Source organism: Bos grunniens, chromosome 3 (assembly GCF_055505025.1).
Source record: "Bos grunniens cultivar Pamir isolate PY7600 chromosome 3, Bosgru_T2T1.0, whole genome shotgun sequence".
Classification (NCBI taxonomy): Eukaryota; Metazoa; Chordata; class Mammalia; order Artiodactyla; family Bovidae; genus Bos; species Bos grunniens.
This window is the reverse complement of record NC_141167.1, coordinates 16,333,045-16,356,861: the sequence shown is the minus strand read 5'-3', so window position 1 is coordinate 16,356,861 and position 23,817 is coordinate 16,333,045. Positions and strand designations below refer to the sequence as shown.

At 38.2% G+C, this 23,817-nt stretch overlaps 1 protein-coding gene across 50 annotated transcripts in view; it reads left to right on the top strand.

The window, feature by feature from the left end:
- Nucleotides 1-23,817, top strand: part of SCMH1 (Scm polycomb group protein homolog 1) — a 224,161-nt gene that overhangs the window by 107,541 nt on the left and 92,803 nt on the right. For all 50 annotated transcript variants that reach the window (XR_015156868.1, XR_015156869.1, XR_015156848.1 and 47 more), the window contains 2 exons: nt 17,409-17,497; nt 23,312-23,555. Coding sequence is in view for 42 of the 50 variants with exons in the window: in XM_086382096.1 (XP_086238222.1) it covers nt 17,409-17,497; nt 23,312-23,555 (333 nt within the window). In the remaining 8 variants the exon portion in view is untranslated. The remainder of the gene's footprint in view (nt 1-17,408; nt 17,498-23,311; nt 23,556-23,817) is intronic.

The window sequence follows — 23,817 nt, the reverse complement described above, 5'->3', positions numbered from 1 at the left end:
AATAGAATTGTGCAAACTCAAGGAAAAAAATGAAGAAAGAAAAATAATCTAAATTGAAGACTCAGTTCCAAGGTACCCATTGGGACAATATATTCAACTTAAAATATAATAAGAGACATTGAGAAAAGAAATAAAATAGTCAAGAGAATAAAAGTAAATATTAGAAGAAAAGGTTTAAAAGTATCAGAAAGGAACTGTTAGATATAGAATGTAGTCAAAAAGGTCCTCTGGGTATATGTATGTGTACATGTATATTTGGATTCCCTAAAGAAGATAAACAGGATTAATACTTAAAATTGTAATGTAAGAAAATGTTTCAAAAATGGGAAAATACCTGAACCTTCATATTGAAAAAGCCTACCTTATTCCTGGAAAATTGTCAACTCTAAGACCTTTTCTAGTAAAACAGTTATACTCTGTGAATAAAGAAAAAGTCAGCTAAGCCTCTAGCAAAACAGCCAAATTATTTTCAAGGCAAAGAAAGTCAGGTTTACATCATACTTTTCAACAGCAAAGTGCAAAGCAAGGCTATAAATGGAGGAGCATTTTTAAGAAATTTGAGGAAAGAAAAGACAGGTTTATATATAGACAAGCTGTTTTTTCAAGTGCTGAGATTATACTGAAAGAGTTTTTAATGTGCAAGAACACAGGAAATATTGTGACCCCAGCCCCTTCCTAAATCAATTATGGAAAGAGCTTCATCCAAATAACAGGTGATATATCTAAGAAAAACAAAGGTAGGAACAAGAGTAGAATAGTATGGTATCAGTCTGGGTTCAGTGAGAAAGGAACACAGAAAGTTTAATGAAATTGTTAACTCTAACAGAGAGTTGAAGTCAGGGATTGGCTAGTCAAAAGGCAGAGAACTCTAAGGAATATTTGAAGAACAGACATAAGGAGAAGCCACTACACTGGGGCAGAGATAGACAGCCCAAGGAAGAGCCTCCCTTCCCCCATCTCAGGCCTGAGATGTAAGCCGTGTTGGAGGGGGCACGGTTGCTCACTGGATGAGAGAAATCACTAGTGCCACAGCAGTGGAACTTGCTAGAAATTTGCCTTCTATAGTGCAGAGAAGACTGTTCATGGAGAGGTGTGTCTCTCTCTAGAAACTCTTACAAAACCATTTAAGATGGGAGAAAGTGGTGGAGGCGGAGCTGCTGCTGTTGTTGCTGGCCACCGGATACTTAACTACTAACTGTCCAGTGCTCCAGGACACAGGCAACCAAGGAGATGGGAGTGCTGCAGAAGCCTGCCAGCAGATGCAGTGGGACCAGAAAGCAAGTCCCTTTCCTCCTGTAATATCTTTAGATAGGATCAGAGGATATCATTTAAAACCAATAAATCAGATAGTGGTAGCCTAAATGAGGAAATGGGGGAATTAAGGACATTATAAAGTATGTTAGTATAAAGATAACCACTAAAACAAAATTCCCAAACTTCCTCAATACCAAAAGAACAAAATGGTCAAGAAATATATGATACAAAGAGATGAACTATGGAAAATGCAGAAAATAAAACATACGGTGATAAAGTTGAGAACAAATACGTAATTTATACAGAGTGTAAAGTTGAGTGTGATTTATACAGAGTATACAGAATATAAATGAACATTTACATTTAACTCACCTGTTAAAACATTTCAGATTGATGTTCAAAGTCAAATCCAACTTTACACTGTACAGGAGACATACCTAAAATAAAGTGAGTCGGGAAGGCTAAAAGTAAAAGATGACAAATGATGTATGAAGCAACTTCAAACAATATAGTAGCAGAGGTTTGTTGTTGTTCTTTCACAAAGTCATGTCCCAATTCTCTGTGACCCTGTGGACTGCAACACACTAGGCCCTTCTGTCCTCCACTGTCTCTCGGAGTTTGCTCAGATTCATGTCCGCTGAGTCAACGATGCTATCTAACCATCTCCTACTCTGCCACCCGCGTCTCCTTTTGCTTTCAATCTTTCCCAGCATCAGGGTCTTTTCCAGTGAGTCAGCTCTTTGCATCAGGTGACCTAAGTATTAGAGCTTCAGCTTTCAGCATCAGTCCTTCCAATGAATATTCAGGGTTGATTTCCTTTAGGATTGACTGGTTTGATCTCCTTACAGTCCAAGGGACTCACAAGAGTCTTCTCCAGCACCACAGCTTGAAAGCATAAATTCTTTGGTGCTCAGCCTTCTTTACGGTCCAACTCTCATATCTGTACATGACTACTGGAAAAACCATAGCTTTGACTATATGGACCTTGTTAAGCAAAGTGATGTCTCTGCTTTTTAATATCCTATCTAGGTTTGTCATAGCTATTCTTCCAAGGAACAAGCGTCTTTTAATTTTGTGGCTTCAGTCACCGTCCTCAGTGAGTTTAGAGCCCAGTAAAATAAAATCTGTCACAATTTCCACTTTTTCCCCTTCTGTTTGCCATGAAGTGATGGGACCAGATACCCTGATCTTAGTTTTTTGAATATTGAGTTTTAAGCCAGGCTTTTCACTCTCCTCTTTCACCCTCATCAAGAGGCCTTTTGTTTCCTCTTCACTTTCTGCTGTTAGAGTGGTATCATATGCGTATCTGAGGTGGTTGATATTTCTCCCAGCAATCTTGATTCCAGCTTGTGATTCATCTAGCCCAGGATTTTGCATGATATACTCTGCATATAAGTTAAATAAGCAGAGGTTAAAATTCTGTTATCAGACATGACTGTTGTTGTTGTTTAGTCACTAAGTTGTGTCTGATTCTTTGTGACCCCATGGACTGTAGGCCACCAGGCTCCTTTGTCCATAGGATTTTCTAGGCAAGTATACTGGAAAGGGTTGTGATTTTCTTCTCCGGGGGATTTTTCCCTACCCAGGGATCAAACCCACATCTCCTGCATTGCAGTCAGATTCTTTACCACTGAGCCACCCAGGAAGCCCTTTAGACATGGTAGAATTCATAAAATAGGAATTACAGTACATACAAAGTGATATAGACAAACATACTATAGGATATTTAACACACATCTCTCAAGACAGGCTAAGAGTACAAAAAGTAAAAGTGCTGAAGACTTTAATGAATAAGATAGATTGTGTGTGTGTGTGTGTGTGTGTGTGTGTGTGTGTATGTATGCATACCAAACTGTATACCTTGGCAAATACCCTTCCACCTTGAAATTTAAAGCTCTTTGTTTAAACGGTTTTTGTTTGGAAAACGGATATATAAGCCAAAATTTCAAAATTCCTAAAACATAGTGATAATAAACATCACATCAGAAGTCTGAGATACAATCAAAGGGGTGATTGGAAAAAAAATCATAGCTTTAAATACCTGTCATAAATAAAAATGAAAGGATAAATATTAAAAATTTAAGCTCCCAATTCAGAAAGCTAGGAAAAGTTATAACCCAAAGAAAATACAAAGGAGAAATAAATAGAAAAAATAAAGATAAAAAGAGATTAGTGAGGTAGAAAATAGAAAAGCAGAAGATCAATGTGCTGGTTCTTTGGAGAAAGCATCAACAAAACATACAAGCCACTAGTTAGCCTAATAAAGAAAAAAAGCAATTAGAGCAGATATACAGAAGTAGAAGTGACAAAGGGAGCAATAGTGTAATAAACCAGAAAGCTAGTTAGGAGCATCACAATGTTTAAACAGATCTATAGAAAACATGTTTTCAAAACACCTACATCAAAGTACTATGTACAGATTATTTTACAGGGAAATCCTTCAAAATCTTGAATACCAAATAGTCCCAATTCTTAATTACCTACAAGTTGCTGTAGGTCAGTGATACCCACAGAACTTTTCTATGATGATTGAAATGTTTTGTGTCTTTGCTGTCCAGTATGATACATGTCCAGCCTCGTGTGACTGTAGAGCACTTGGAATGTGGCTACTGCAACTAAAGAATTGAATTTTTAATTTTATTTAATTGTAATTTAAAGTTGAAAACCTATGTGATTGGTGGCATGGTATTAGACAGTGCACTTCTGGATCATAGAAAAAGTAAGAAAATATCCAAATTCTTTTTATAAACAAGTAGAACTTTGATACTTAAAAAAAAAAAATTATATGTTGAATTCTAATTCCTAACATTTTATTTAGGATTTTTATAATAATACTTATACATGATGGTGTGTGTGTGTGTGTGTGTGTGTGTGTGTGTGTGTAGAATTCAACATATTTAAAACAGTGATTCATCAAGACAAAGTGGTAGGGGTTTGGGGAGAATGAAAAGATTTAAGTTTAGCGAAATCATTAGTGGACTTTACCATATTAAAATAGCAAAGGAAGAAAGTCATATGAACTTTGACAAAACTCTGCAGACTTGTGAGAACGTACATTTCTTGATTTCAAAACTTACTATAAAGCAGCAGTACTCAAGACACTGTGGTACTGGCATAAAATAAACATAGACTTAGAGATAAGAAGGTTAGATTTGAGAGTCTAGAAATAAACCCATACATTTATGCTCAGTTGATTTTCAGCAAAGGTGCCAAGATAATTCAGCAGGGTTTTCAACAACCTGCACAGGGACAACTAGATATTCACATATAAAAAAATGAAATTGGACCCCAGTTTTTTTTTTTTTTTTTTTTTTCATTCAGTTGTGTCCAACTCTTTGTGACCCCACGGACTGTAGCCTACCAGGCTCCTCCATCCAAGGATTTTCCAAGCAAGAGTATTGGAGTGGGTTGCCATTTCCACACTATATACAAAAATTAATTGCAAGTAGATAACAGACCTAAAACTCTTAGAAGAAAACATGGGAGGAAATCTTCACGACTTTGGATTAGGCAGTGGTTTTCTTAGATCTGGCTCCAAAAGCACAAAGAATAGAAAAAAAATGATAGACCTCAAAATTAAAAGTTTTTATGCTTCCAGACACACTGTCACGGAAGTGAAAAGACAACCCAAACAATGGGAGAAAATAGGCAAATCTAAAAAGGCAGAGAGGTTAGTGGTTTCCAGGGACTGGGATAAACTGAGAACAGGGAGAGTGGAAGAATGATAAAAAATCTTCCAAAATTAGGTAGAATTATCTTTAGAGAAGAGAAGTCGCTCAGTTGCGTCCAACTCTTTGCGACCCCATGGACTAGCCTATCAGGCTCCTCCATCCGTGGGATTTCCCAGGCAAGAGTACTGGAGTGGATTGCCATTTCCTTCTCCAGGGGATCTTCCTGACCCAGGGATCAAACCCAGGTCTCTCTCATTGCATGCAGATGCTTTACCATCTGAGCCACCAGGGAAGCCAATAGAATTATCTTTGCATAACTCTAAAAACCATTGAATCAGATACTTAAAAGTATAATTGAGTTTCACCACAATAAAGCTATTATTTTTTCAAAGTCACATAAACCAATTCAACATACAATATTGTATGCTGAATATTGGGAAAACTGGATATCCACATGCAAAAGAATGAAATTGGACCTTTACCTTACACTCTTATATAATAATTAATTCAAAATGGATCAACAACCTAAATGTAGGAGCTAAAACCATACAACTTAGAAGAAAACAGAGGAAAAGCTTCATGACATTGGAATTGGCAGTGGTGTCTGGATATGACACCAAAAACACAGGCAACAAAAGAAAAATAATAGTTATATTTGACTGCATCAAAATTAAAAATTTTGTTTATTAAAGGAAAGTGTTAGAGTGAAAAGGGAACTCATGGAATGGGAGAAAATATTTGTGAATCATGTATCTGGTCAGGGGTTACTATCCACAATATATTTTTTAAGACTTTTTGAACTCAACAGTAACAAATAAACAACTTGATTGAAAAATAAGCAAAGGACTTGAATAGACATTTCTCTATAGAAGATGTACAAATGTCCAATAAGCATATGAAAAGATACTCTATATTGCTAATCATTTAGGGAAATCAAAATCACAATGAGATAATACTTCACACCCATTAGAATGGCTATTATCAAACACATAGAAAATAACAAGTGTTGGTGAGGATGTGGAGAAATTGGAACTTTGTGTATTGGTGAGTACTGGAAATGAAAAATGGCGTAGCCACTATGAAAAACAATATGGTGTTTCCACAAAAAAAAGTTAAAAGTTAAATTACCATATGATCTAGCAATTCCACTTTGGGATAGATAGGCAAAAAAGTATGAAGTAAGGACTCAAGGAGGTATTTTTATACCCATATTATCAGCATTATTCATAATATCCAAAAGGCCGAAACAGCCCAAGTTTCCATTGACAGAAGAATGAGTAAATAAAATGTGGTATATACACATAGCAGAATATTATTCAGCTTTACAAAGGAAGGAGGTTCTGACATGCTACAGTGTAAGTGAACCTTAAAGATACTATGTTAAATGAAATAAGCCAGTCACGTGATTCCACTGAGTACCTACAGAAAAAAGAATGACATTTGCAAGGAACTGGGAGAGGGGACAAAGGACTGAGGAGTTACTGTTTAATGGGCAGAGTTTGATATGAGGAAGATGAAAAAATTCTGGAAATACATGATGGTGATGATTACACATTGATATGAACATATTTAATACCATTTACTTTTGAGAAAGAGAAGGAAATATATGTGTATACACACATGCACATATATATATAATGTACATGAACTTATATATATTTTATATACTTATTTTTATAAAAAGAAACACTGGACTATTAAAACGAGAAAATAATGAAAAGGTTGCCTGTGGGGAGTGTCTGGGAATAGTGTGGAAAGAATAGAAATGACAGACCTCTTGGAGAATACCCATTTATATTCTTTTGACTTTTGAATTATTTGAAAGTGTTACTTACTACATAAAATTAAATCAAAAATAGATGAACAGGCATATACTAAAATTGGCTAACTTTTAGTATATGACTAAACTCGATAAAGGGCAGAAACGATATGGACCTAAAAGAAGCAGAAGATATTAAGAAGAGGTGGCAAGAATACACAGAAGAACTGTAAAAAAGGTCTTCATGACCAAGATAATCATGACGGTGTGATCACTCACCTAGAGCCAGACATCCTGGAATGTGAAGTCAAGTGGGCCTTAGGAATCATCACTACAAACAAAGCTAGTGGAGGTGATGGAATTCCAGTTGAGCTATTTCAAATCCTGAAAGATGATGCTGTGAAAGTGCTGTACTCAATATGCCAGCAAATTTGGAAAACTCAGCAGTGGCCACAAGACTGCAAAAGGTCAGTTTTCATTCCAATCCCAAAGAAAGGCAATGCCAAAGAATGTTCAAACTACCACACAATTGCACTCATCTCACACGCTAGTAAAGTAATGCTCAAAATTCTCCAAGCCAGGCTTCAGCAATACGTGAACCGTGAACTTCCAGATGTTCAAGCTGGTTTTAGAAAAGGCAGAGGAACCAGAGATCAAATTGCCAACATCCGCTGGATCAGGGAAAAAGCAAGAGAGTTCCAGAAAAACATCTATTTCTGCTTTATTGACTATGCCAAAGCCTTTGACTGTGTGGATCACAATAAACTGTGGAAAATTCTGAAAGAGATGGAAATACCAGACCACCTGACCTGCCTCTTGAGAAACCTATATGTAGGTCAGGAAGCAACAGTTAGAACTGGACATGGAACAACAGACTGGTTCCAAATAGGAAAAGGAGTACGTCAAGGCTGTATATTGTCACCCTGCTTATTTAACTTATATACAGAGTACATGATGAGAAACGCTGGGCTGGAAGCAGCACAAGCTGGAATCAAGATTGCCAGGAGAAATCTCAATAACCTCAGATATGCAGATGACACCACCCTTATGGCAGAAAGTGAAGAGCTAAAAAAGCCTCTTGATGAAAGTGAAAGAGGAGAGTGAAAAAGTTGGCTTAAAGCTCAACATTCAGAAAACTAAGATCATGGCATCCAGTCCCATCACTTCACGGGAAGGGGAAACAGTGGAAACAGTGTCAGACTTTATTTTTGCGGAGCTCCAAAATCACTGCAGATGGTGACTGCAGCCATGAAATTAAAAGACACTTACTCCTTGGAAGGAAAGTTATGACCAACCTAGATAGCATATTGAAAAGCAGAGACATTACTTTGCCAACAAAGGTCCGTCTAGTCAAGGCTGTGGTTTTTCCAGTAGTCATGTATGGATGTGAGAGTTGGACTGTGAAGAAAGCTGAGCGCCGAAGAATTGATGCTTTTGAACTGTGGTGTTGGAGAAGACTCTTGAGAGTCCCTTGGACTGCAAGGAGATCCAACCAGTCCATTCTAAAGGAGATCAGTCCTGGGTGTTCTTTGGAAGGACTGATGCTAAAGCTGAAACTCCAGTACTTTGGCCACCTCATGCGAAGAGTTGACTCATTCTAAAAGACTCTGATGCTGGGAGGGATTGAGGGCAGGAGGAAAAGGGGACCACAGAGGATGAGAAGGCTGGATGGCATCACCTACTCGATGGATGTGAGTTTGAGTGAACTCTGGGAGTTGGTGATGGCCAGAGGGGCCTGGCATGCTGCAATTCATGGGGTCGCAAAGAGTCGGACACGACTGAGTGAACTGAACTGAACTGAAACTTGATAAACAGGAACAAATTGAACTCTGTATCAAATGATTACCATAGCCACATTGAAAAAATTCCAACAATCAGAACCCTTACAGTATACCCTCATTGGGACATATTTCAAAGGAAAATTCTGACTTTTTTTAAAAATAATGTTAGTGGTTTCACCATAATAATCTGAAACTATTTTGTGTGTGTGTTGAAGATAAATGTAATGAGTAAATAAGATACAAAATATGTAATAGGAGAAGATGAAGAACCTTGCAGTGTAGGATTTGAATTGAAGGTATGTTATGAACTCTACTTAAAATAGGTATATAAATCTATAATTATATATATTAAAATATGCATATATATTAACATATAATACACATTCCCTTAGAACATATACATGTTTACATGTGTATATGTATATATTCCAAGATGGTACATGTATACGTGTATGTATGTATATGTCCCAAGCTCTATCTATTGAAAGGCCTAGAAACAATGACTCCTCAGCAGCAATGTGAGGAGTTGATTTCTAAATTTCCAAATTAGTTGATTTCTAAATCCCATTCTCCACTTAAAGGAATCATGGCTCCTTGAAGCAATGGCTGATTTCAAGACTGAGCAACAGGTGAATCTGGAACATCTTATTTTGCCAGGAAACAGTTTCAAAGAATGATGGGTACATATCAAAAGGATATAGGAGCCAGCCTAAAGAGACTTTGACTAACCAAAACTGGAAAAATAAAACCATCAAAAAGAATAATAAAAATAAAAATACAATGTAGTAGCACCGTGGGTCCCTAGTGAAACACTAGAAAAAGAAAGTTGCAGAGAAAGTCCTTTGCAGAATATCAGCTAATAAATATTAAAAATGATAGAAAGTTAGCATTTTGTCAGTCACCATTTTAATGAATTCAGGCCAAGACAATCAATGAATGCTAAAAAAAAGCTTATTGGAGAATAGGATATTCACATAGTCCTGAAGTTTTCCCCCACTGATTATCTATTAATTATAAGGGGGGATTACAATAAAGAAATCTGTCAATCATTCCTTAACAAGTGATCAAATTTAGTATCATCATTGATCAGACCAATGAAGTGAGAAGTACTCAACATCACTTGTGTAGTATTTTTGTCAAAACTATTTAGCATGAATGTAATCATAAGGAAACAATCAGAAAGAAATCCAAATTTTGGGACATTCTGTAAAACAGCTCAGACTCTTCAAAAGTAGTAATTTCGTGAAAAACAAAAGGCAACTGAACTATTGTAGATTAAAGGAGACTAAAGATATATGACAACCAAATACAATATGTAATCCGTGGTGTATTTTAAAATGAAATAGCTATAAAGATTCGGGGACATTTGAGAATACTTTTAATTAAATTTCTTGGATAAGATAATATTGCAGTTTTAAAGGAGAATGTCCTTGTTGTCAGGACACATGTCCTGACATATATAGAGGTGAAGTATCATGATGTCTCTAACTTTCACATAGTTCAGAGGAAAACTGTGGCTAGATGGAAAGCAACTGTGGTGAAGTATTATTTAGTTGTTGAACCAGGTGAAGGGTGCATAATTTGTTCATGTACTGTTTTTGCTACTTTGCTCTAGGTTTAAAATTTTTCAAAATAAAAAACTTTAAATTATGAATATAATTACATGTATATATGTGTGTGTGTTCATGTTCCCCAGGCCTCCTCTGGACCTCTCCCCAGAGTTCCTGAGTCAGAATCTCTAGGTAATGGGGCTTGGGATTCTGCATGGTAAAATGGCTCTCCCGAGACTCTGACACAGCTGGTTTATATTTGGGAAGCATTGCTCTTGAGACCATTATTCTCTATTAAAATCTTGTGTGGTTTGTGTGTGTGTGTGTGTGTATAAGTATGTGTGTTCTGTTCAAATAGCAACATTGCATAGTCCTCCAGGTGAAAAGGTAGAATGATTCTCAGATAATGTCAATCTTTTCCTCACATCCCCTTGTTTTAATGGTCCATTCTATACTTAGTCTGAGGTTATTTCTTCTAAACAGGACCGTATGGATCACTAATTCTCAAACATGGCTGCCAGTTAGAACTACCTACGCAGCTCTCAAAAATTTCACTGCCTAGGCCTTCAGTTCAGTTGCTCAGTCATGTCCGACTCTTTGCAACCCCATTAACCACAGCACGCCAGGCCTCCCTGTCCATCACCAACTCCTGCAGTTCACCCAAACCCATGTCCATCCAGTTGGTGATGCAGTCCAACCATCTCATCCTCTGTCGTCCCCTTCTCCTGCCCTCAATCTTTCCCAGCATCAGGGTCTTTTCCAGTGAGTCAGCTCTTTGCTTCAGGTGGCCAAAGTATTGGAGTTTCAGCTCCAACATCAGTCCTTCCAATGAACACCCAGGACTGATCTCCTTTAGGGTGAGGCCTTACCTCATATCAATTAAATCTGAATTTCTGGGGGTAGGATAATGTGTTCTTTAGTGCTCCCCAGGGGATTCCAGTGTTCAAGATTGAGAGTCCCTAGTCTATATCAGCAGAGAAGGCAATGGCACCCCACTCCAGTACTCTTGCCTGGAAAATCCCATGGACGGAGGAGCCTGGAAGGCTGTGGTCCATGGGGTCGCTAAGAGTCGGACAGGACTGAGTGACTTCACTTTCACTTTCATGCATTGGAGAAGGAAATGGCAACCCACTCCAGTGTTCTTGCCTGGAGAGTCCCAGGGACGGGGGAGCTTGGTGGGCTGCCGTCTGTGGGGCCGCACAGAGTCAGACACGACTGAAGCGACTTAGTAGCAGCAGTCTATATCAGAGCTGGCCTCTAGTGAGGCCCCTAGTCAATTGTGTCAGGATCTCAGTATAAACTACCTGTTCAGCAAACTTGATCACATACCCTGGTGTGTAGGGGACATTGACTTGAGCTCTTTTATATTCCCAACACTAGTCAGTCTTCTCATATGGTCAGTAACCTCCGGAGTCTGTCAGTGGAAAGGGGGGTTTTAAAAGATGCGTATCTCACTTATGGTTATGGAAATTTGAACTCTATTTCTAGAAATTGATGGAAGGGGTAAAATTTTAGAGAGAAGTAACTTTAATTACAGTATCTTAAATACTTATGTGATAAAGGTAATTTTAAAAATATTCACTGAACTCTCTTCTCTGCAGAAAGGCCCCTGACATTGAATAATGCCAGACCCATCTTTACCTACACTTATCTCAAGACTAGTCACAACCACCCCCAATTAAATAAATCTGTATTAACTTGTGTTTGAGTGTGTATATGAGAGTGGAGTAGCAAAGTGGTGACAGCATCCTGGCAGAACCAAAAGGAATTCTAGCAGTCCTTCCCAAATACAACCTGGCTGAACATTCACTTCTTACTCAGGGAAGAGAGTTTGTTCAGCGTCTCTCTCCCCCAGCTCTCACTTCTCTCACTCTTGAGGTATAATTTAGGTTTGCTGCTGCTAAGTTGCTTCAGTCGTGTCCGACTCTGTGCGACCCCATGGACGGCAGCCCACCAGGCTCCCCCGTCTCTGGGATTCTCCAGGCAAGAACACTGGAGTGGGTTGCCATTTCCTTCTCCAATGCGTGAAAGTGAAGTCACTCAGTCGTGTCCGACCCTTAGCGACCCCATGGACTGCAGTGCACCAGGCTCCTCCGTCCATGGGATTTTCCAGGCAAGAGTGCTGGAGTGGGGTGCCATCGCCTTCTCCTAATTTAGGTTTAGCCCACCCAAACTCAGTTTGGAAGCACTGCTTTAGTTGTGTCATCAGCTGACAAATACAGAAACAGGGAAAGCGAAGTGAGTTGTCCAGGGTTATGAGCGAGTGAGTGGCATGTTTCTCGACATGTATTTGTGTTTGTACATGTATGTAGAGCTCCTCTGGAAGGAGAAAAATGATTTAGGAATCATCTTGAGAGCCATAGAGTCTAATAACTTAGAGGAGCTTTAGACTCTATAACTGTCAAGATGATTCTCAAATCATTTTCTCCTCCCAGAGGAGCTTTACATACATGTACACATGTACATGTGCTTCCTGGTACGAGTGCTGTTCTGTTACCTGCCACCAGAGGGCATGAACTGCGATTAGATTCTAGCCTGCGTATCTACACTCAAGTCCCGAGCTCGCTCAGATCACTGTTTAAACAGACAAACCTTAATTTATTCAGTAGTCCAACAGTCTTGGGAGCATCTGAAAGTTCTTTGGAACTGTTTGTTTATAAATATTTGTAAAAGAAAGCTTAGGTAAGCACAGAACACTCGCAAATGCCTGGGGTTAGAATTGGAGACCTGGCTTTATAATATTACCCCAGCCACTTACTAGTTTAGTTGTGTGGCCAATGGTAAGTTGCTTTACCTTGACTTGTAACCTTCAGTTTCAGGTGCCTGACCTGCCAGATCATTAATAAACTCTGCCACACATGGTTTTTGTGAGGATTAAATGAGATAACATGATAAAGCATTTCCTAGCACCCATTTAATAAGTGGAGATTTTTTTCCTTTGCTTAGTAAAACTTTTATGGAGCTTATATTCTGGTTAGAAAAAACACATTACATGGAAAAAAAAAATTATCCTTAGCTGATGAAAGCTAAGGATAATAAGGTGCAGAATCTAGGAGGCTATTTGAGGTAGAGTAGTCTAGGAATGCCACTCTGAGGAGGTTAGCAAAGAACTAATACAAGATTTGAGAAAAGGAAAGGGCTTTGGAGGCAGAGGGACACAGCTTGGTGTGCTTGGAAAATAGGAAGACCGGTACTCAAAGGGTAGGGGAGAGAGAGATGAATTATAAGACGCAAGCAAGTTCCAGATCTTGTAAGTTTTGTTAAATACATAAAGACTTTAGATTTATTTTGTGGTATAAGATGTAAGCATAAGAGTGATGTGATCTGATTTATATTTTTAGAAATATAACCATATCATTCTGATTGCTGTGTGGAAAATAGACAGTAGGGAGGCAAAAATAGAAGCAGAGTGGTTAAAAAGCTGTTGTCGTAGGATGGACAGAGCCTGACTGTGGCTTAGATTAGGGCGTTAGTGGGGGAGAAATACAGAATGGCAAGGAATGGTTCGGTTTAGGATACATTCGATGTAAGGGCCATCAGTACTTGCTGATTAATTGTATTTGAGAGGCAGTAGAAATGGAAGAACCAAGAGTAACTTCCAGGCTTTTTGGTCTCAGAAAAGTAAAAGTGAAGTCGCTCAGTTGTGTCCAACTCTTTGCGACCCCGTGGGCTGTAGCCTACCAGGCTTCTCCGTCCATGAATTTTCCAGGCAAGAGTACTGGAGTGGGTTGCTATTTCCTTCTCCAGGGGATCTTCCCGACCCGGGGATCAAACCCAGGTCTCCTGCATTGCAGGCAGAAGATGCTTTACCTTCTGAGCCACCAGGGAAGCCCCATAAGTTTGGTCTCAGAACCTGGGTTTAAATAACTCGTACTGTTAACCAAGATGAGGTGACTAGAGGAAAGGGGGTTGTAAAATCAAGAGTTTTGTTTTAGACTCACTAATTTTGAGATTTCTTGGCATCTAAGAATTATAGAATAAGGCGGTTGAAAATATGAGCATGAAGCTCAGAACAGAGGTTTGGGTTAGAGATATAAATTGGCAGTCACCGTTGATGGGAAAGGAGTACAGACCAAAGAAGAGAGAGCCAGTGGCCAGATACTGAGGTGCTCCCACTTCAGAGGTTCAGATTTCTTACCACCTGGCCTGTTTCTTGCATGCCATTGTTTAATTTTAGGAGACCCTCAAATTATTGTTTTTTCCTTTTCCTTCTTGCACAAATGTACAACTCCAACTCTTAGCAAGAGAGATAGCATGGTAGAACTGAATGATTAAATGCTTGAAGACATTAACGTGCTGATTAATAATGAAGGCTCTGAAGACAGAAGAATGCAGTTTAAATCCTGCTCTGCTATTGACTAGCTCAGTCTTTTGTCTATAATAGTCAAAATAAAAGCCAGCATTTATTTAATACTTATTATATACCAGGTATCTTTTTAAGTGCTTCACATGTGTTTATATTAACTTATTTTAATCCTTAAAACAACCCACTGAAGTAGTTACTAGTCTTATCCCACTTTTTTGTTGAGGAAACTAAAGCCAGTAAGGGACCTTATTATTTCCCAGATATCACATACCAGCTAAGTAGCAGAGCTGAATTTGAATCTAGGCAGCCTGGATCCAAAACCAGTGCTGCTTTTCTCATACCAAATTCACAGAGCTGTAGAAGTGATTAAATGAGACAGCCCGTTTACAAGTACTTAGCACTTGGAGGCTAGCACATATGAGCATAATAAATGTTTTTTGTGGGAAGTAGCATGGTATAGTGAAAGAGAACCGGGGCTTGGGGGATAAAGTACTCAGTAATTGGTTCGGCAGCATTTCTGTTGTGCCCTTATACTCTTGAAGAAGCTTGCTAGGAGGTAGGGAAACATAGTTAATAACATGAGGTTTGGAGTAAGACCCTTATATAGTAGAATCTGTTTCCACCACTTACTACCTGAGATGAACTACTTCCCTTGAGTTTCTCTTTCATCATTTGCAAACTAGGGATAATGATAGTGTACTTCTCATGGTATTATTTGAAATATCCTGAGAGAAGGTACCTGTAAAGTAGTACATGATAAGCATTCAATACATATTAGCTATTATTATAATAAGGGTTTCCAGAATGAGAGGATTTTTTTTTTTTCCTTAGCTCAGGTACCAGGTGAGATAGAAGCCTCTCAGAAACCCACTTCTGAAAAGTTGAATTGGGAATCACATGGTGAGGCATTCTAGTTGTTGAGAACTGAGGGCATGAATCTGAATTTTCTAATTGTGTAGTCACTCCTCCCTATTCCCCCGTTTTACAAAGGTGCAGGGAACATTTCTCTAGAACAGCTGTGCCTTGCTGTGCCTTATTCTTAGGTGTAGTGAACTATTCATGGCAGATCTGCTCTGGGTTTGGCTTGCTCCAACCCTTTCCTGACCTAAGGAGAGTTGTTTTAAATACTCTCATGTCTCTCCATCTTCTGCTCTGAGTTGGCTTTATTCTCAGTTATGTTCTCTAGTTAGCGGTGCCAAATCTACAAACACCCTTACAAATATGATCTCAGAGAAAGAAAAGCTCTTCAACATGCATATCATATCAGAAAACAGTTGAACCAGTTTGGGACATACATAACATACTTTTGGTCTAAAGGGAATGTGATGCTCTTAAATGGCGTTATCTTGGATTCCATAACCAGGTAGGTAGGTAGAGCCCACTGTAGACATCCCCACCAAATCACCTGAAATCAGGGTTTGGAGCGGGGTAGGGGGTGTTTGCAAAAGGTAAAAAGGCTAGGCAGGCAAAAACGGAAGTGGTAGCAGTTTGACAGGAGTGTACAAATTGCTGTCTCCACTGTTGATAAGAATGAGCTATCCCAGGAAGTCTTCTGACCTTGGGAAACCCCATTTAGCCTAGCCAGCTTTGAGACTAAGCATTTAGATCATGTGGGGTAGTACCTCTTTTCTTATTTCCATTTTTTTCTCTCTTCTCACACCCCCCCCTTTAATTTAATTATAGCTCTTAATTAATACTTAATCCCAAAAGCTGCTTCTTCCTTTTCCATTTCCCATGCACATTGATAGTTTAGCATAGTAGATAAGAGCATGGGCTCAACAGTCAGATTGCCTGGGTTTCAGTCCTTTCTTTGCCATTTGTTCACTTTGAAATTTAAGCAGTTTACTTTATACCTCTCTTCTCATCTATAAAATGAAGATAATTTCTACCTCACTAGTTGTCTTGAGGATTAAATTAGATAACCAGTAGAAAGTGCCCAGCACAGTATCTGGCTCACAGTGAAGTACACAGTAATCAGATATTGTTGTTGCTGTTTCCAGCTGTGCAGCTGTGGTTCAGTCTGTCTGTCCTTTGTCAGGAGCAGGAGAGCTGAGGTTGACTGGGAGAGTATCAAAAGGCACTAGATTTTGGTATCTCAAGTAGAAGGTTGAAGCCAAATTGAAGAGAGCACTTGGAGCTCTAATTGGAAAATATGATAATGATCTTATTTTTACAATTTATTAATTAAATAGTATATTCTTGACTTGTTGTTACTCAGTCACTAAGTCATGTCCAACTGTTTGCAGCCCTATGGACTATAGCACACCAGGCTCCTTTGTTCTCCATTGTCATCCAGAGTTTGCTAAAATTCATGTCCATTTAGTCGGTGATGCTATCTAACCATCTCGTCCTCTGCTTTCCCTTTCTCCTTTTGCCTTCAGTCTTTCCCAACATCAGGATCTTTTCCAATGACTTGTCATTGAGGAATGACAATGGACAATTAACCTCTCTAGGCTTCCTTTGACTCTTTTGGAAAATGAATATTTTTTAATAAAATGACCCCTTTCATCTTCCTCATGAAGCCTGATCCTTCGTTAAGTAAAAATGAATATCCAAAAGTTTTTTGTATTCTGTATATGTGTGAGAGAGGGGAAAAGAGAAAGTGAGAGAGTGAAAGCGTATTTATATTGAGATAAACTAAAAAGTTTTACTTGTATATTGGATTTATCAGACATATTTGGTTTCTTAAGAGATTATTATATCCCCTTTCACACTAGACTGTCTAGATCATTTCTAAGTATTTGTTATTCCTATCACACATCTATTTTGGATTTTTCAAGGAAACTTTTCAGGCATTATGATGTACGTTCTATAATACTTGTCTTGGTGTCAGAAAACTTGGTTGGGGACTTTACTACTACCTTTGCAATATTACCTTGAGCAAGTTACATTCCCTCTTACGTGCCTCATTTTCTCATCTGTCTAATGAGGCATTTTCTCTGCTTAACCTTTAAGTCCTTTCCTAACAGTCTGTAACTATCACAGCATAGGTTGTGGCAGGAGTAGCTGGATTCCCAAGGGAAAACTTGGTATCGCAATTCCCTTTGAGATGTATTTTTTATCTGTTGCCCGTTATGTTTGCTGCAGGATTTCGGCTGAATGCTTCCTCTTGGCCCATGTTCCTTTTGAAGACACTAAATGGAGCAGAGATGGCTCCCATCAGGATTTTCCACAAGGTACGGTATTCCTCAGCTATCACCAGCTCCAAATTACTTAAGGTCAAATGTGTACATCCTTTCAATTACCGAGCCTCTGATGTCTGTATTATATTTATGGCCTGAGGATGCGTTTTCAGAAACTAGTTCAGCAGAAGGATTTTTAAAGTGCCTTATGAAGCAGCAATTATCCCCAGAGAAATACTAGATTGTAAGGTAGGATTTCTGGGTTTGGGGATTTCTTATTTCTCTTCTAATAACAAGTTTTGACCTCATCTGTAATGTGGATTTCTGTCTACCTCACAGGGTTATTAAGAAATTAAACATTTTTTGTTAGTAAAACATATAAAATGTAATATAAATCTAAAGGCTATTCTTATGGAATTCCATAATGTCCATCTTCTAAACAGAGAGGAAGGAATGAGAGTATTTTTTAAGTGCCTGCAGTATGTTTGGGTTTTATATACACTATCTCATGTAATACCCACAGTTAACTTTATGAAGCAAGAATTATTATTTTGCTTTAGTAGTTAAGGAAACAAAACACTCAAATAAGGAGCTTGCCCCAGATCACATGACTGACTAGTAAGTGGTAGAACAGGAATTAAAAACCTGTATTTGTTTTTCCTGGTTTTTCAAGGGAAAAGGCAGTCAGTCTCCTCTCAGTTGATCTTTCATGAGGTTGCAGTTACTATAAAGGAGACTGAATTAGCACTACTTGTGCTGCCATTTGGGCTTTTCAGGTGGCACTGTGGTAAAGAACCCTCCTGCCAATGCAGGAGATGTAAGAGATCTAGATTCGATCCCTGGGTTGGGAAGATCCCCTGGAGAAGGAAATGGCAGCCCACTCCAGTATTCCCAGAATCCCATAGACAGAAGCCTGGCAGGCTACAGTCCTTGGGGTTGCAAAGAGTCAGATGTGACTGAAGCGACTTAGCATAACATGATGCCATTTAAGTCTAAAACCTGAGAGCACCATGGTTCCCAGAATACAGTATACTGGGCAATTTGAAATCCTTCCACTGGAGAGTACCTCAAAATGGTGGGAGGTAGGGGCCAACAAGTATTCTTTTAAATGCTTTACTGATCTTACTAGGAATTAAGAGAATTCTCCAAGGCCAAAATGAAGAAGGAAAACCAGAGTGTTAGGTATACTGAACGTGCTGATGCCTTAACGGGCTTTACCAGTCTTACTTTTTAAGGACCTTGTCTTTTAACAACTAGAGTTAGATAGAAGTTGAAGCCTTGGGCCCATGCAAGGCAGAAAATGGACCTGGGACAGCCACATGAAAAAACAAATGGATCCCTCAAATGTTTACTCCTCAGTGAAAAGACGAGGAAGAGTCTCTGCCTGGGCCGTGGGTAGGGGAACTGAGTCATTCTTCTGATAAAAGCTTTCCCCCATGGAAATCCAAAGTTCAGATATAGTGTCTGTGTTGTCTCAGAACTCCAAAATTGTAGAGGGATATTTCTGAGTGCCTGGCAGAAGGAAACCCAAAACCTCTCTAGAGGGTTTGGTTGTTTTCAACCCAGATGTCATAGAAGTCCCAAAAGTGAAGTACCATTGAAAATCAGTTCAGTTCAGTTCATAATCACAGAGCCCTCAAAACTCTCAAAGCAAATCCTTCATGATGAAACATCAGTAGACACAACAAACAGTAAGACTGTAACCTCAAGGAGTTTCAGATAATAGAAACATCGGATAGAAATTTTAAATAAAGTATTTGAAAATGATTAAAGAATAAAAAGGAATTTTAAAATGAGAAAAGTACAAACCTCTATTTTTTAAAGACAGAGTTTAAAAAAGCAAATTGAATATCTAAAATGAAACCATTTAAATTTAAAAATCTTTTAAAAATTAAAAATAAAATAAAAATCTTAGATAGGTGATTAGGCAACTTAGACCTAGATAAGAATTAACTTTAAGACATGTGTGAGGAATTTCTTCAGAGTGCAATACAGAGAGATGAAGAGATGGAAAATATTAAAGAGAAAAGATAAAGATAATAATATTAGAAGGTCCGATACATGCTGAACATGAATTCCAGAATAAAAAAGAGTCAATATTTGAAAAGATAATGACAGAATTTTCCAGAATGTGTGATAAACACAAATGTATACTTTAAAACATTGTGGAATAACTGAAGTCAAAAAATCTGAGCAAATAATCACAAGAATACAGTCATCCTCAGTATCTATGGGGGACTGGTTACAGGAACCCCTGAATACAAAGATCCACACACACTCAACTGTCTTATATAAAATGGTGTAGTACAGCAAGCTCTCCATATCTGCAACTTTCACAATGCAGACTGAACCTTTAAAGGCACTGCAGTTAGGCTGACAACACATTTCTTGACAGCAGTAGTACAAGGCAAAAGATAATAGAATAATACTTTAAAAGAATTAAGAAAAAAATAGTTGTCCACCTAGAATTTTATATCTAATTCTACTGTTATTTCAGAATGAATGCAAAATCAAGACATTTTCAGCAAACTAATATAAATATATTCACTGAAAGAACAATTGAAGAGTATGTTTCAAGAAGAAGATAATTGAACCTGGAAAGTAAGAATGAGATGTAAAATGTAGTGCTAGGGAAAGATAGGTTAGCATGTGAGTATAACTAAACAATCATTGCCTGTAACTGTATAAACCAGTTATAGTAGCAAAAGTGATCAGTTGGCAGTATAACAGTGTGGAACTAAATTATCCAACACCTGTTAACTCAGGAGTAATTTAAATATTCAGAGGTCCTAGTATTGTTTAATTAAGGATGAATTTTAGACTTAATTATGTCAGCTGTACAGTTATGATCTGAAGGGGATCCACCAAAAGATTAAATATAGAATGATTAACATCTGAATCAATGGAAAGGGGAAAAGGGAAGAAAATTCAGTTGATTGTTAAGGAGAAAAAAGAAGTTAAAGGTACAACTTGAAAAATCAAGTTAAATAGAAATGATATTTAGAAATGATAATTATAATAAATTTAATACATCAGTTATGAGAAATTAAACTCATCAGTTTAGTCAGACATAGATCAGATTGTTTTTAAATCTTGCTGCATGCTGTTTACAAGAGACATTGCTGTAATATGACACAAAGGTGTTAAAAATAAAAGAATATAAAACATATACCAGGCAAACCTTTATCAAAATAAAGCTGGTGTTAATTGTACCAAAATTAGACAAAAAAGACTTTGGTGCTAAAAAGCATTAAAGAAGTTACTATCTAATGATTTAAAAAAAAAATAGATCACTATGAAGATAAAAGTTGTACATGCTCCTAAAAAACATAGCCTCAAAATAGATAAAGCAAAATTTGACAGAATTACATGGAAAAAATTACATAGAAAATCCACACTCGTTAGAGGATATTTTAATACACATCTCTCAATAATTGATAAATAGGCAAGACAAAAAAGTATCAGTCAGCATAAGCTAATCAGTTATAAATCAATTCAGTTCAGTTCAGTTGCTCAATCGTATCCGACTCTTTGGGACCTCAATGGACTGCAGCACACCAGGCCTCCCATCACCGACTCCCGGAGTTTACTCAAACTCATGTCCATTGAGCTGGTGATGCCACCCAACCATCTCATCCTCTGTCGTCCCCTTCTCCTCCTGCCTTCAATTTTTCCCAGCATCAGGGTCTTTTCAAATGAGTCAGTTCTCATCAGGACGCCAAAGTATTGGAGTTTCAGCTTCAGCATCAGTCCTTCCAGTGAATATTTAGGACTGATTTCCTTGAGGATGGACTGGTTGGATCTCTTTGCTGTCCAAGGGACTCTCAAGAGTCTTCTCCAACACCACAGTTCAAAAGCATCAATTCTTCATCAATTTTAAATCAGTTTTAAAAAATAAAGTCATTCCTATTTAACAAGTGATTTGAAAATGAAATTTTTGAAGATACTCTTTAAGATAGCAATAGGTTACAGTATGGCTAGAAAAATGTTAGTAAAATATCAGATATTTACAAGGAACTTTTAAACTTATACTGAAGATGAAATCTCCATTAAAGAATACTTAACATATGGAAAATACTATGTTCATGGAAGGAAAGGCTCAATATCATACATAAAAAGTTATTTTTTCCCAAATTATAAATTCACTGGGATTCCAATCAAAATACAAATAGAATTTTCCTGTGGAACTTGAAGATCAGATCAGATCAGATCAGTCACTCAGTCGTGTCCGACTCTTTGCAACCCCATGAATTGCAGCACGCCAGGCCTCCCTGTCCATCACCAGCTCCCGGAGTTCACTGAGACTCACGTCCATCGAGTCAGTGATGCCATCCAATCATCTCATCCTCTGTTATCCCCTTCTCCTCCTGCCCCCAATCTCTCCCAGCATCAGGGTCTTTTCCAATGAATCAGCTCTTCGCATGAGGTGGCCAAAGTACTGGAGTTTCAGCTTTAGCATCATTCCTTCCAAAGAAATCCCAGGGCTGATCTCCTTCAGAATGGACTGGTTGGATCTCTTTGCAGTCCAAGAGACTCTCAAGAGTCTTCTCCAACACCACAGTTCAAAAGCATCAATTCTAGGGTGCTCAGCCTTCTTCACAGTCCAACTCTCACATCCATACATGACCACAGGAAAAACCATAGCCTTGACTAGATGGACCTTTGTTGGCAAAGTAATGTCTCTGCTTTTGAATATGCTATCTAGGTTGGTCATAACTTTCCTTCCAAGGAGTAAGCGTCTTTTAATTTCATGGCTGCAGTCACCATCTGCAGTGATTTTGGAGCCCCAAAAAATAAAGTCTGACACTGTTTCCCCATCTATTTCGTATGAAAGATCGAGGAGAAAGAATAGCCAAAACAATAGTGAACAATAACAAAGTAGGGGGACTTTTTCTTCCAGATACCCATTTAATAAGACTGTGTTATTGGTACAGGATCAGACAGTAAGACAAAGGGTAACAGAGTATACAACAGCTTTTGGGAACTCTATGCAACTGCATTGCAAATCAGCACCCCAAAACTAGCTACACTACTGGAGAGAGTTCACAGTTTTACAGCTGTTTTGGAGGGCAGTTTAACAATATTTAATAAAGTGGAAGATGAATTCTTCAGGCAAGAATACTAGAGTGGGTAGCCATTCCCTTCTCCAGGGGATCTTCCCAACCCAGGGATTGAACCTGGGTCTCCTGGATCGTAGGCAGATTCTCTACCATCTGAGCCATCAGGGAAGCCCATATATCCATCCTATAACCCAACAATTCTACTCTTAGGTATACATACTGAAAAAAATCGTCCCACATATGAAAAAAGAAACAACTGTAAGAATGGCTGTGAAAACTCTTTTGAAATAGTAAACAATTCAAAACAATATTGCATGTCTGTCAAAAGAGAGGAAATAAATTGTGATATAATGGAGTACTATTAGCAGTTAAACTAGAGCTAAATTTACATCATGGGTACATTTCAAAAACATAGTGTTGAACAAAAAAAGCAAGTTGTAGAATGATATGTTCACTATAATACTATTTATATAAAATTTTAAAGTGTGCAAATTACATATATATACACACACACACACAAATAGTAAAGTATAAAAATACTCATGGAGAAGGGCACAAAGGAGGATTCAGCCTTGTCTGTTACCTTTTATTTCTTGAAAAAAAAAAAAGACCTGAAACAAAGATGTCAAAATATTAGAATTAACAAAGTAATACTTTGGTATACTTTGAAGTTCATTTAAAGGAAAGTCTAAAGTTCCATTGTAAATCTTATATAGCACTTTCTAATCATCCAAATGAAGTACCAGTTTCTTGGCATACATAGCCTCTCTCTTTGTGTCTAGGTCTATATCTCTTGTCTCTCATCTAGGAACCACCGTCACCTTCTCACAACTTCTTCAAAATGGGAATGAAGCTAGAAGCTGTGGACAGGAAGAACCCTCATTTCATTTGCCCAGCCACTATTGGGGAAGTGCGGGGCTCAGAGGTGCTTGTCACTTTCGATGGGTGGCGAGGGGCCTTTGACTACTGGTGCCGCTTCGACTCCCGTGACATCTTCCCTGTGGGCTGGTGTTCCTTGACTGGAGACAACCTGCAGCCACCTGGCACTAAAGGTAAAGGCTTGTAAAGTCGGAACCCAAGTTGCTAAGGGAGCTTACCTAGATCTCCCATGGTCAGCATACCTTCACCAGTAAACCTCACTCACAAGCAAAGGAGGATCAGGGGCCAGCAACTAGGGTAAAAAACCAACATCTAGTCAAGAGTAGTCAGAAACAGAAAGAATTTAAACATCACTTGAGGATAGATATGGAGTTTGGCATAAAGTACAATTTCCTTGCTCAGATAGCTTGGTTTATTCTCAGGCAACTAGCTTCT